At 38.3% G+C, this 12999-nt stretch overlaps 1 protein-coding gene across 3 annotated transcripts in view; it reads right to left on the reverse strand.

Moving 5' to 3' along the window:
* The window catches only part of PCSK5 (proprotein convertase subtilisin/kexin type 5), a 464720-nt gene that overhangs the window by 178053 nt on the left and 273668 nt on the right, over nt 1-12999 (reverse strand). For all 3 annotated transcript variants that reach the window (XM_030809749.1, XM_003267429.4, XM_003267428.4), the window contains exons 13-14: nt 9354-9490; nt 4087-4230 (exon numbers count right to left, since the gene is read on the reverse strand). In XM_030809749.1, the coding sequence (XP_030665609.1) occupies nt 4087-4230; nt 9354-9490 (281 nt within the window). The remainder of the gene's footprint in view (nt 1-4086; nt 4231-9353; nt 9491-12999) is intronic.

Here is a 12999-nt window from a genome sequence, read left to right on the forward strand (position 1 = left end):
TAGCAAGTGGAAAAAAACCAACTGCAATTAAGTATGTGTAATAGTAAAAAGATTGGATTTGTAGAAAAGAAAGAAGTTGTTGACAAAAAAGAAAAAAGCATTATTATTTAATGCCTGGACCAAATGACCTGTCTCATTAAAGCTACTGAATACCTCTGAAATACTGTGGCCAGGAAGAAACACCATTACAGCACCTGGCACAAGCTTATCAGCACCCAGTCTCAGACACAGATAATAGATTTAAAATTGCATCCTACACAAAGGCCAATGGGCAATTCAACAAAAGAAAATGACATATAAATTTAAAAAAATGCAAGCAAGCTTAAAGAATTCCAGACCTGGGATGAAAGTTCCCAATCTCTCTTACTATATATTCTTTGGTATAGAACTGGAGATAATGCACAGTAAGAAAAACAAATGCCAGAAAGATGGAGCTATTTTGTGATTGATGAAAAACTTTCTAATGACATGGGCTAGTTATAGAAGTTTTTAATTCTCTTCTTTGTTCTCCATATTCTGGAACATTTGGTCTCATAATCTGCAAACTCTTTCCCACTGAAATTTCATGATTTTAACTAGCAATAAATATATTGAATGAAATGTACAAATAGTAAGTCAAGGGTAGTAGAAAATCTACTTATTGTAACCCAAAGGACTTACTGTTATACCTTGGTTTCTTTGAGTCATTATGGGACTATGTTTCATAATTAACTGAATCGCAGAAACATAAAATGTTAGAACTCGGGTGGAATGACTTAGAGAAAAATCTGCTAGTCAAATACCCTCATTTTACTGATGAGGAAACTGATTTTCCAAGAATTTCAGTGGCTTGCCCAGTATCACATGGTGAGGAGAGGAGATCAACGTAGGTCCTGATACTTAGGTAAAAATTCCTGCTTAGAGATAGCAAATCACGTACTAGGGATGACTTCTCCATCTGAATGGAAATAAGTCATTTCAAAATGCTGCAGACATGAATATACTTCTGATTAACTGTAAGAGTCATTTGACAGTACTGCTTATTTCTATTCTCCCCAAAGCTTCAAATCGATCTCTAAATTCCCTGGCTACTGCAACTTGGGACATTTTAGCCATCTGCCATCGTACACCAGGGGAGTGGTGTCTCTGCTGCCTGTGGACTGCAGTTCAGCCAGCTGTGATCTCACAGTCCCTGGGATCCAATAACACAGTACGGGAATCTGGTTATGATAATGCCATCTGTCTCTCTAATCTGGCTGACTTCTAAATGAAGGTGAAAACTGCAGCTCCAAAGGAAAGGAGTCATGGGTGGCCCTAAATTTTCACCAGATGACTTCTAGAATTAAACAAAAAAAAATCCCAAACATTTATTCTTGATATTTGCCAAAAGGGCTCTCACTGTATGGCAAGTTCACATACTATGCTGTTTCTTTTATCATCTTAAACTGTCTCAGATGCAGTTTAGCATTGTAGGTTGCAGGGTAATAATGCAATAATTGTCTTGGTTCTCTCACAAGTGCCAATGTTGATGTTTTAGAGATATAATCAGAAAAACCACAAAGATGTATAACTGTTCTGAATCTCAACATTCCAAAATTTGAATGGGAAACATTACCAAAATATGAATAAAGAGTAACAGCTTACTATTATACTCTGTTTTCTGGATCTACTTTCTCCTATCTGAGAAGACAAAATAGTTTGCTAGTTAAAATATAAATAGCAATGCTATAGGCTCAAAGCAAAACATCACAAAATCTAATACAATCCAGCTCTGATAAGCTCAATTGGTCTTAATTTCAAGCATGTTTATTGATTCTAGGATGCTATCTGTTTAGAATAAAAGTAACTACATGCGTATTTAAGATACTTTGTTTAGGTGGTTAATGAAGTACTTTTATTTTTAGTATTTAGAGGAAAATCTCAGAACTGTAAGAAAAAATATTTCTCATCTAAAGATACATTAAACTTGTATTTATAGTTCTTTGTTTTCTTTTCTTTTTTTTTTTTTTGAGACCGAGTCTCGCTCTGTTGCCCAGGCTGGAGTGAAGTGGCACAATCCCGGCTCACTACAACCTCTGCCTCCTGAGTTCAAGTGATTCTTGTGCCTCAGCCTCTCCAGTAGCTGCGATTACAGGTGCGTGACACCACCACACCCGGCTAATTTCTTTTTGTATTTTTAGTAGAGATGGGGTTTCACCATCTTGCCCAGGCTAGTCTCAAACTCCTGAGCTCAGGCAATCCACCCTCCTTGGCCTCCCAAAGTGCTGGGATTACAGGTGTGAGCCACCGCGCCTGGCCTATAAATAGTTCTTCATTAGGAGAGGCTTTGTCCATTATGTGTTATATGTCATATCATAGAAGGAATGAATGCTCCTAGGAGTGCTAGCCAATGCAACAAGACAGTAGTCAGAAATAATGACAAGAAGGACACAAAACCAATTTGCAGATGATAAGGTACACAAACCATCCCGGAAAATCAACTCTAAACTATATAAATTAATGAGAGAGTTAAGCAAAGTGGCCATATATAAAATAAATACAACCAATAGATTTCCTACACACCAGCATATACTAGTTAGAAAGCATGGAATATTTTCCACTGTAAGAGCAACAAGGCCCAAAATACTTAGGTGTAACACTAACAAGAAGAAAACTACATAAAATTAAAAAATTTCAGTAAAATGGGACATGATCTATGTTTTAAATGGAAAGATTGTATGTTGTAAAAACAATTCTTCCCACAAGATTGCATATAAATTCAAATTAAATTCCAATGAGACTTTTAAAGGGAGACTTAAAAATCATTCTAAAATTCATCTGGAAGAATAATAGGGCAATAATTGCTATGGAAATGGGAAGCAGATGTTCTACAAATATAAAAATACATCATGAAATGAAAACAAAACAGTGTGGGTGGGATTGGTTTGAGAATTATTAAATTGACGAATCAGAAAAGGTGGAACCAGAAAAGATGCTGGTGTAAGAACTTACTATATTGTTATAAAGGAAGCATCCTAAACTAATAAAAAAAGAAGGGATAGTTACTCGGCCAACGATGTTAGTCTGTTTGGAAAATAACTAAAGACAGAGCTTCAATTGACACTACATGTCATAAACCAAAATGAGTTCCAGATGAATTAATGGCCAAATGTAAAAAGTAAGAGATTACCAAGCAAAGCATGTGAATATTCAGTAGACATTAAAGGATAAAACTTCTGCAAAAAATCAGTGTTGTATCTGAGACCATAAACCCCAGCCTCTAACAGTTTTTTTTTTTTTTGGTCAAAACAACACAAAACAAAACAAAACTTAACAGTGACAAGTGAGAATATGTTTTCAGCAAATACGAAACAATGTGAGAGACAATAACATACAGTGTTCACAAGGAGATAAGAGGATTACCGTACTTTGAATAGAAAAATGGGTAAAAGACAGTTGTATTTAATGCAGAGAACTACAGAGGAAAAAATGTTTAGATTTACAGGCAATCAAAGCTATAACATTTTTAAAACGTTCACCTCTTTCTTTTTTTTACTTTTTTTTTCTCTTTATTTTTTTCTGTTGGCAGGAATGTGTAATAAACAATCACATAGCTGGTCACAGTGATGACTGGTACATCTTGTCTGGATAGCAAGTGACAAAATGTTTCCAAGCCCTAAAGCTGATTATCCTCTTTGATGCAGTAAGTCTCAAAACAGAATTCTATTCTAAAGAAATAATGAAGATATAGACAAAGATTGATAAATAATGATGTTTATCCAAACCGTGTTTAAAATTGTGTAAAACTCTGTAAGCGAACAATGTGTCCCAGATTATGGATTAACTATATTATGGTACAATCACAGTATGGACTATTAGCTTTGTAGATAACACATATGGATATTTGAATATATGAGTGCACTGATATACACACACAAATATTTAAGGGGAAGAAAATATGTCAGAATATGGGTAGTAGATTGTCCACCCCACTCCACTCCACTCCACTCCACTCCACTCCACTCCACTCCACTCCACTCCAATTCCATTCCATTCCATTCTCCCCTGTGGTGGGATGATGCATGAGCTGCCTCTTTTTAGCCTGTGTCCCACCGGAAGCCAGCTCACCTGCATAATCCTCTGTGCCATAGTCGTCTGTGGGGTCTTCAACTCGGCTATAGCGGAACCGTTCCACTTTAGGAAACTCATTGGTTGGTGAATATGGCTGCACGGAGGTGCCATAGAGGACCAAAGACCATTCTTTCAATTTACCTTGAGAAATAATAATGAAATCACAGCATGACCAAATCTTCCCTCTTTAGCTCTGTAACATCTTTAAGTCCTTCTCACTCAAGAAAAAGCAACAGAACTGTGGAAGGCAGATGGATATGAATCACTACGTCAAACACAGAGCTAGAAATGCGTATTTCTCATCATTTGCAGAATTAACTGTTTAATAATTCACATACCACATATCGACTGAGCATGTACTACAAGAGAGGCCTTGATTTAATCAGCATTTATAGGAAGACTGAGAAACAAACACACTTCAGATTGCTGGATCAAGGGCTGAATTTCAAATTACAAATATTTAAGAGAATCCCAGGACTTAATAGAAGGATTTGCTTTTCTAGGTATAAAAGTCTTATATGGCCCGGCGCGGTGGCTCATGCCTGTAATCCCAGCACCTTGGGAGGCTGAGACCGGTGGATCACGAGGTCAGGAGATTGAGACCATCCTGGCTAACCTGGTGAAACTCCGTCTCTACTAAAAATACAAAAAAAAATTAGCCAGGTGCAGTGGCACGTGCCTGTAGTCCCAGCTACTTGGGAGGCTGAGGCAGAATTGCTTGAACCCGGGAGGCGGAGGTTGCAGTGAGCGGAGATCATGCCACTGCACTCCAGCCTGGGCGACAGGGCAAGACTCCATCTCAAAAAAAAAAAAAAAAAAAAAAAAAAAAAATTTTTTGGCATTATCTGACTTGTTAATAAGTAGACAGAACAACTCTTTGTTCTCCCTAATTCCTGGTATTGGTCATTCAATATTAAGAAAACATCACTAATTATACTATCCTATAGACCTGTGCTGTCCAATGTGATAGCCATTAAACATTTGATTATTTAAACTTAAATGAACTAAAATTGACAAAAATTTTGAGATTTAGCTTCTCCATCACACTAACCGTATTTCCAGTGCTCAAGAGCCATATGTGGCTAGCGGCCATCCTACTGGACAGCATTTCTATCATTGCAGAATGTTCTATGGGTCAATGTGCAAAACAGCATTTTCTTTCTTTTTTCTGATTTTGCTCTGTCACCCAGGGTGGAGTACAATGGCATGATCTAGGCTCATTGCAACCTCTGACTCCCTGGTTCAAGCGATTCTCCTGCCTTATCCTCCCAAGTAGCTGGGATTACAGGCAGCCCCCACCACGCTCAGCTAATTTTTGTATTTTTTAGTAGAGTTAGGGTTTCGCCATGTTGGTCAGGCCGGTCTCAAACTCCTGATCTCAGGTGATCCACCCGCCTTAGCTTCCCTAAGTGCTGGGATTACAGACGTGAGCCACCACACCTGGCCCAAAACAGCATTTTCTGGTCAGGAACGCCTTGAGACCTGAGGCAAGTGTTTCACCTTCTATGAGTTTGGATCACTTACAAGGAGCATTTTGCTTTGGTTTAGTTCTTATTAACTTATTTCTTAGCTTCATAAAATTGTGTTCAGTGCAAAAAGTGAAAAAAAAAAAAAAAAAAGAAACATGCCTCCATTTCATTAAAGTTAGTAAAACTGACCTCAAAAGGAATCAACCCTAAGCAGAAGTGATTAAGACAAAACCATTACAAACATAGACATATGCTGGTAGGAAGGTAGAATGCCCCTTAGAACCCCTCTCACCTTGGCTTAATGCATAGAATCTAGACAAGGTCAGGGGCTAGGGTCTGGGGCTAGCTCAGAGAGTGATGGATTTCAGCTTATCAGCTTCCTTCATCTATTAGCACCTACCATCACCATCAAATCAATGTTTGATGTTTTTAACTGCTTACTATATGCTAAGCACCGGCCTAAGTGATTTGTAAGTTTTATTCCATTCAATGTTCAAAACAACTCTAAGGTAGGTACTAATATTCCCAATATATAGAGGAGGAAACAGAGCCACAGAGGTTGGTAACTTCCTCAAAAGCAATAAGAGGACAGACTGGTATTAAAACATACTCCAAGTCCAAATCCTGTGTTTTTAAACCATATACAATATTGTCTCCTATTCATTTCTAGGAGTTTAGGAGCCTGACACTTAAAAATGAACACATTCTGTGATGCATGTATTTTTTTTTGACTTTTACATTGGACCAGTACAATTGGTTTATATATGGTTTGCCCTCTGCCAGCTTTTCTTTGGCCTCATTTGTTAATGACCAAGCTTTTCACAATCAGGGTATTATTCAAGCCCAGAATTCTAAGTAACACGCATTAGGGAGTGGTAAGAAGTGAATGACTGCTGGAAATTGAGGACCTATCTGACTGTCTTTAGGTAGCAGTGCAAAAGAGAATGCATTTTCCTTATGGCATCTCTCAAGTGTACAAATGAAGCATATAATACAAGGACACTATAGGTCATCCCAATCATCAGTCACCTTTAGATTTAGTTCATTTTATTTAAGATCATTTTGGATGCAAAAGTTTACCCTCTAAGTGCTTTGAAGAGTGCTGTCTCAAAATTGATTATTTCCCTTTGTGCCATTTCTGAAGGACATCATAAGCCCACTAGGGATATCCTTCCTGTGTAATTCATCTCTTCATATTTCACTTATTATGTAATTTTATTTCCTTAGAACCTCTACTATGATTCACATCAAATAACTGCCATCATTTTTGTTTCTCCTCTACCTCTTTTTCTGTTTGCTAAATTTTATAGATGATTTTTCAATTACTATTGAAACCTGTTATTATGAAATAGCTGTGTAAATACAGAAGGAGAAAAATCCATCTTACTTGCTAACACATAAATGTAATCTGCATATACAGGTTCAATGTGCCAAAAATCAAAACAACACCCTCAAACGCTCTTAATATGTATTGTAATAATAAATGGGAAGAAACAATAAACAAATATAAATTCAGTTTAGAGCCAGGAAGTTCTATATTTGGGGATGAGTCTACCATTTAATTGGGCTAGAAAATTCTACAGATCCAACTGAATTTCTACTCACTTACTGATGTAATCCCTTATTAATCAAAGAGGAAGAAACCTATCATAGGACTGTACACCACAGAAGCAATGATATAGACACATGCGCATACACACACACACACACCCACCCATAAACAGGACACTCGAAGTCCCTTACTAAAGGTGTAACTAATCCTGAAATGAAAGGTTGGTTGAAGGAAAGATACACAAAGACTATATGTTTCCATTAAAGTCTCCAGGCCAGTAATAGCATTAGGGTATCTCTCGTCTGGCGTAAAAAGAACACCTCAACACCTCTAAAATGACTGGAGGTGACTAGGGTTAAATGTGAACATTTAAATAGTATAAGGAGATGCCACTGCTATGAAATAGGTAACTCTAGATTATCTGAGATACTGTAGAGTTTTAAATGCACATAATCATAGTAAGCTCTGTATAGACTCAGAACTTCTTGAGGGCAGAGGGATTTATATTCGTGACCCCTGACCCTTAGATGCAATGCATGGTTACCCAGTAGCCCTTAGAAGCAGCCTGGGCTTATCATGGAGAGTAGAATTTCTGGTGTCTGGTGGTAATAAAGAACAGAGTCATGTTTAGTTAGTTTTATAACTTTAAAATGCTCAAAAACGTACTCTTTATGTCTGCACCCTCCTTGGTACACAACTGCCACATTTGACAGTGTTTATTTCTCCGGGGTCTCTTGTCCTATAAGAGTCCAGCAGTGATGCCTGCTAATGGATCACAGCCCAGTCACCATGCTTCCATTTCACCTATGTGCCATGACCCTGTGCATCCTCATGGCAGGGGCAATAAGCATGCGCTGCAAAAAGGAAGAAAGGAGAGAGGAAGGTCCTGGGAACTATGTAGATTACGAAGAGGTGAAAGGGTCTAGAAACTCTGGGCTATAATCTGCATGTTTTCTCTATCAATCCTGCCTTATTGACAAACATTTGCTTTCTTGATAAAAACTTGGTAACCACTATATTCAGGCTGCATTCTGGAGGTGAGCTGGGCACAGATACTCTTTAACAAAAGGTTTATCCTGATTCATTGTGACCTGGCCACCATTCCGGCTTTGACCTCCCTGATTATGGGACCACTGTGGCAAACAAAGATGAACCTCATTTTAGAACTAGGGAAGAGATAACCAAAATGTACAGTCAACAATGGATCTCTCAGAATGAGTCACTTTCTCAGATTGGCAGGCAAAAGTCTGGCAAATGTGTCCTTTATCCCTGTGCTCTGCTGTGTGCCTCCTTTGCCCTGTGCAGCTAGCTGTATCTGATTGCTACACACTCCTACAATTACAGAATGTCTAGGTTACTTTATTCTGTAATCTGGAGAGGGCTAGAACTGGATGTCAGTCCTAAAACTTCCCCCAAGCCTGGTTCTTCTAAAGAGGACTGGACAGAGCACTGAGAAGGAGGACTTTATCTGACGGCTGAAGATGTGTTCATGGATGGGTGGGAAGCTAGTTAGTTATCAAACAGATCATTCACTGCTGAGCCACTCTGTAGGGCTCTGTAATGGGCAACACAGTCTCTCACCCCATGTTGCCTTGTACTTTCCCTTATATTATAAACAAGCTTTATAGGTTAGCATGAAGACGGGAATAGGCTGTGTGCAGAAACAGACTGAGCCTACCTGAAAAGACCTTTGTTAACATCATAATTTCTGTTTTACATGTCAAGAAGGGTTTCTTTTTCCTTGGCTCTTGGGATCATGCGGGGAAGAATATCATCATCATTTTCTTTGGTGGTACCCAGATTAGCTGGCATGGGCCGAGCTCAATGTCTTGCCTAAACTGAAAAGTAAATTTAGGGAAAACTAAAAAGAAATAGATAACTACGGAAGCCTGTCTCTTCTTGTGAAATTATGCAACTGAACTCATTGCCGGTGGACAGGCTGGCTTGTTTACAGACAAAGAAAGTCTGGGAAGCTGGTTAGTGATGTGGATCATGTATTCTGAAACACCAATCAAAAGCTGTCATGTTTTGTTCTATACTATATGTGTTATTTCCTATCCTTAAATTATTATCTCTCAAATGGTAATCTTGAGAACTGAAATACATGCAGGTAATTCAAAGCACACATGAAATGAACCACATGAGAAAAGATGCTAATATGTGAGTGTGAAACACTCTGGCCAAAATATACTCCATCAATTTCTTCGACACAATAGACCAATGTATAGAAAGGGAGTTCTCACCTGGAGTCTTAAAGTTCCTTAGCTGAGAGGGAGTATCATAAACTTCAAGGACCCAGTCACCAGCAGCTCTTTCTCCCCAGCAATGAATGGTCATGAATTCCCAGTTTTTGAATCCTTCCATGGAGTGATCAAATAGCCTGAAAGAGAATAAAACATTGTTACGTGCGATATTTCAAATCCAATGAGGGTCTAGTTAAGACCACAATCAACACTGTTTTTTGTATCCATTAGCAAGTTCAGCTGGGCACTAGAGCTGGTCTGCATCCCGGATGTCACCAATTTGCAGATATATATATACATATATATATAAATCACTGTTTTACCACAGAGAAACAGAATTGGGGCTGGCTACGTAACAGCAAATCTGGAAGGGAGAACCCACTGGGGATCAGGAAAACCAAGTTAAGGCTCTACCTACAAGACGGACAGGAGAGTATTGAAGACGTGGAGGAGCTAGGGCTCTCTTATACTGCTGATGGGAGTGCAAAATGATATGAGGCTCGGGAAAACAGTTTGACAGTTCCTATAAAGTTACACACACACTCACCATAAAACTCAACAATCCCCCTCCTACCTATTTAAACAAGATAAATGAAGATATATGTTCCACGAAAAACTTCATATGAATGTTCATAATTCCCCAAAACTGTAAACAACTCAAGTGTCCATCAACTGGTAAATGTGTAAACAAATTATGGTACAGTTGGCCCTGTGTATCTGGAGATTCTGTATCTGTGAATTCAATCACAGATTGAAAATGGATGACTGTATATCCATACAACAAACTACCCAGTAATAACTGCTAATACATACCATGACATAAATGAATTTAAAAAACATTATGCTAAGTGAAAGAAGCCAGACACAAAAGACTACATACTGCATGATTCAATTTATACAATATCCTAGAAAAGGCAAAATTATACGTAAAGAAACAGATCAGTGGTTGCCAGGGGCTGGGGAGGAGTTAGGAAAAGAGGCATGGAGAATTTTTGAGGGTGATAGAATTGTTTTATATGTTGAAAGTAATGGCGTGTGGCTACACAGCAACACAGATTTGTCAAAACTCACTGAATTATTCACATAAAAAACTGAATTTACATTGTAGGTAAATTATGCTTCAGTAAAAAGACTGCCCACTAATCTTATCCAGTTCAGGGAGTTATGCCTGAAATCCCAGCCTAGATCCTGCTCTTTCAGCCCTTCCAATGATTCCCAAAGCTCCGAATTAGCAGTTTAAAATCTCTTCCTGCTTGAAATAGCTAGAATTATTCTGTTTCCTGCAATGGAATCCTGAAAGATATGAAGTATGAAGGGAAAGAAAACAAACAGATTCCCTTTCAAGAATAAAGAGACATTAATAATGTATAAAATTAACATATTAAGAAATAAGTGGGTGAGGCAGTTCACGCCTGTAATCCCAGCACTTTGAGAGGCCAAGGTGGGCAGATCACCTGAGGTCAGGAGTTCCCTGGCCAACATGGTGAAACCCCGTCTCTACTAAAAATACAAAAATTAGCTGCGTATGGTGGTGCACCTGTAGTCCCAGCTACTCAGGGGACTGAGGCAGGAGAATCCCTTGAACCCAGGAGAGGCAGAGGTTGCAGTGAGCCTAGATCACGCCACTGCACTCCAGCCTGGGTGACAAGAGCGAGACTCCATCTCAAATAAATAAATAAATAAACATATCACTTATGCAGGTATATAATGTAGACTTGACTACCCAAATAAATATCCCAAAGATATACAAGACATTTTCTGTAAAGATGAAACTTACATAGTGGAAAGTGAAAGATGGGGCAAGTCCTTTTTGCATAGTACTTTAAAAAATTATGTTCATCTATTATTTCACTGAAAAAAATAAAAAAATAGTAAAAAATTGCAAGTGAGAGAGGCAAACAGAGAGGAAAAATATCTCTAAAATTTTCTTAGGGGTAATCATGTCCAGTTACTGGGCTATTTCTCTCCTTCAGTGGGGATAAATGGTAACAAAGGTTATGGTAACTGAAGTTTGACGGCTATTCAGAACACACAAATCAACTCTCTTTGCTTTAATCTCATGTTTACCAGACAAATTGGTGGTTATAATTTGACCTTCTCTACCTCTTTCCATTGAGAGAAAATGTGCCCTTCTAAACATAAAAGTGTAACTAGTTCAATCTTCTTATAACAATATATTAGAACTCTGATTTTTTAAAAACGTATTTCATCAGTGCGTCTGAGGCTCTTTCTAAAATGCCAGCAGGATTCTAAAGCTAAAGGGTTCAGAAACACAATTTTGGACTGTGATAGGTAAATGGCTAACACTTTGCAGTGTTCCCTAGAGAAAAGCAATAAACAGGAAAATCACCTGCTATATGTTCCTGAACCCTTGAAAGACAGAAAAATGAAAATTATTAGGCAGCATTCTCAGGTGTCTCATGGTCAAAAAATTTGGGAAACGCTGAATCAAACTAAGATGAATAGAACTCTTTAATAGAGGACATCTCAGATCTTCAGAATATGCAAATGTGTTTTGTCAATTTCCATAATGGGGTTAATTGGGAGGCAGTGATTTTCAAAGTTTATCTGGACATGAAGCCTATTCTCTCTCTCTTTTTAGAACATCTGTATATGATCTGTAAAGGTTCCCTCTCGAAATAGAGGAGTGTGGCACTTCAATGAGGAACCAGGTTGGATCTGGCAACTTTGGCTCATAGTGACAAGGATGAAGATGGTAGCTTTTTACATGAATATTTTCCCACTGGAATGGGTCCTCAATAGAGAAAGGATGGTGCACTTGATGGAGATTCTACAATCCACTGAATGACCACAATCGGCTCATTTCACAAGTTTATGGCTTAAGACTAGACTTGGACAAGAAGAAATGGCTGTGTCATTATATACTTAACTTACATCCATTGAATCCTTCACTAAAAACCCACAACATGTGTATGTTGGACAAAAAGACAACAGAGATAGGGGAAGAGGAGCTTTTTCAAACTGCCCTTTCTAATGGAGAGATGTTGTTAAAGGGAATATGTTGATATAGAAATGGCTAGAGGCAGAAAAGCAGTTTAGAACCACTTCCTTCTTTAAGTCCCACAGCTCCAGCTTAAGCTGTAATTCGTTGAGGCCATGGTGCCATTTGAGGGCACTGAAGCAATAACTTGTCACATAATACCTCTCCAAGAGTGCCGAACTTAAAAGCAGTTCCCAAACAGTTTAGACAGAACATTTGGCTCATTGCCTCACATCCAAAAACTACAAAGGAGACTTGAAGCTGCCATCACATGAGGGGCAGTCTTGTTTCCACAACCTCAGCCAATTTTTAATCACTCATGGGTCAATGATTTGACTGCTGGATTAGCAGACCCTACGTTTCTTCCCTTCCACCCTTTCCTGTCCACCTTTGAAAGTCATTCCATTGCTACCAATCACTTTCAAATCACATCGGGAACAAAAATTAAATATAAATTGAGTGCCAAGAAGAAATATCCACAAATCAGAATTCAAGTAAGTGTTTCAAAGCCCAAACATAAATGAGCTTTGTCTATGTGGCTAAGCAGTTTTCCACCCCCTGGTCTCTTCACATTATTCAGAGTTGGAATGTTCATTAATTTCATGTGAATATAAGAGTTGAGGAGAGGAATGAAAATGCAGCCAA

The sequence above is a fragment of the Nomascus leucogenys genome, chromosome 1a, assembly GCF_006542625.1.
Source record: "Nomascus leucogenys isolate Asia chromosome 1a, Asia_NLE_v1, whole genome shotgun sequence".
NCBI classification, from domain to species: domain Eukaryota; kingdom Metazoa; phylum Chordata; class Mammalia; order Primates; family Hylobatidae; genus Nomascus; species Nomascus leucogenys.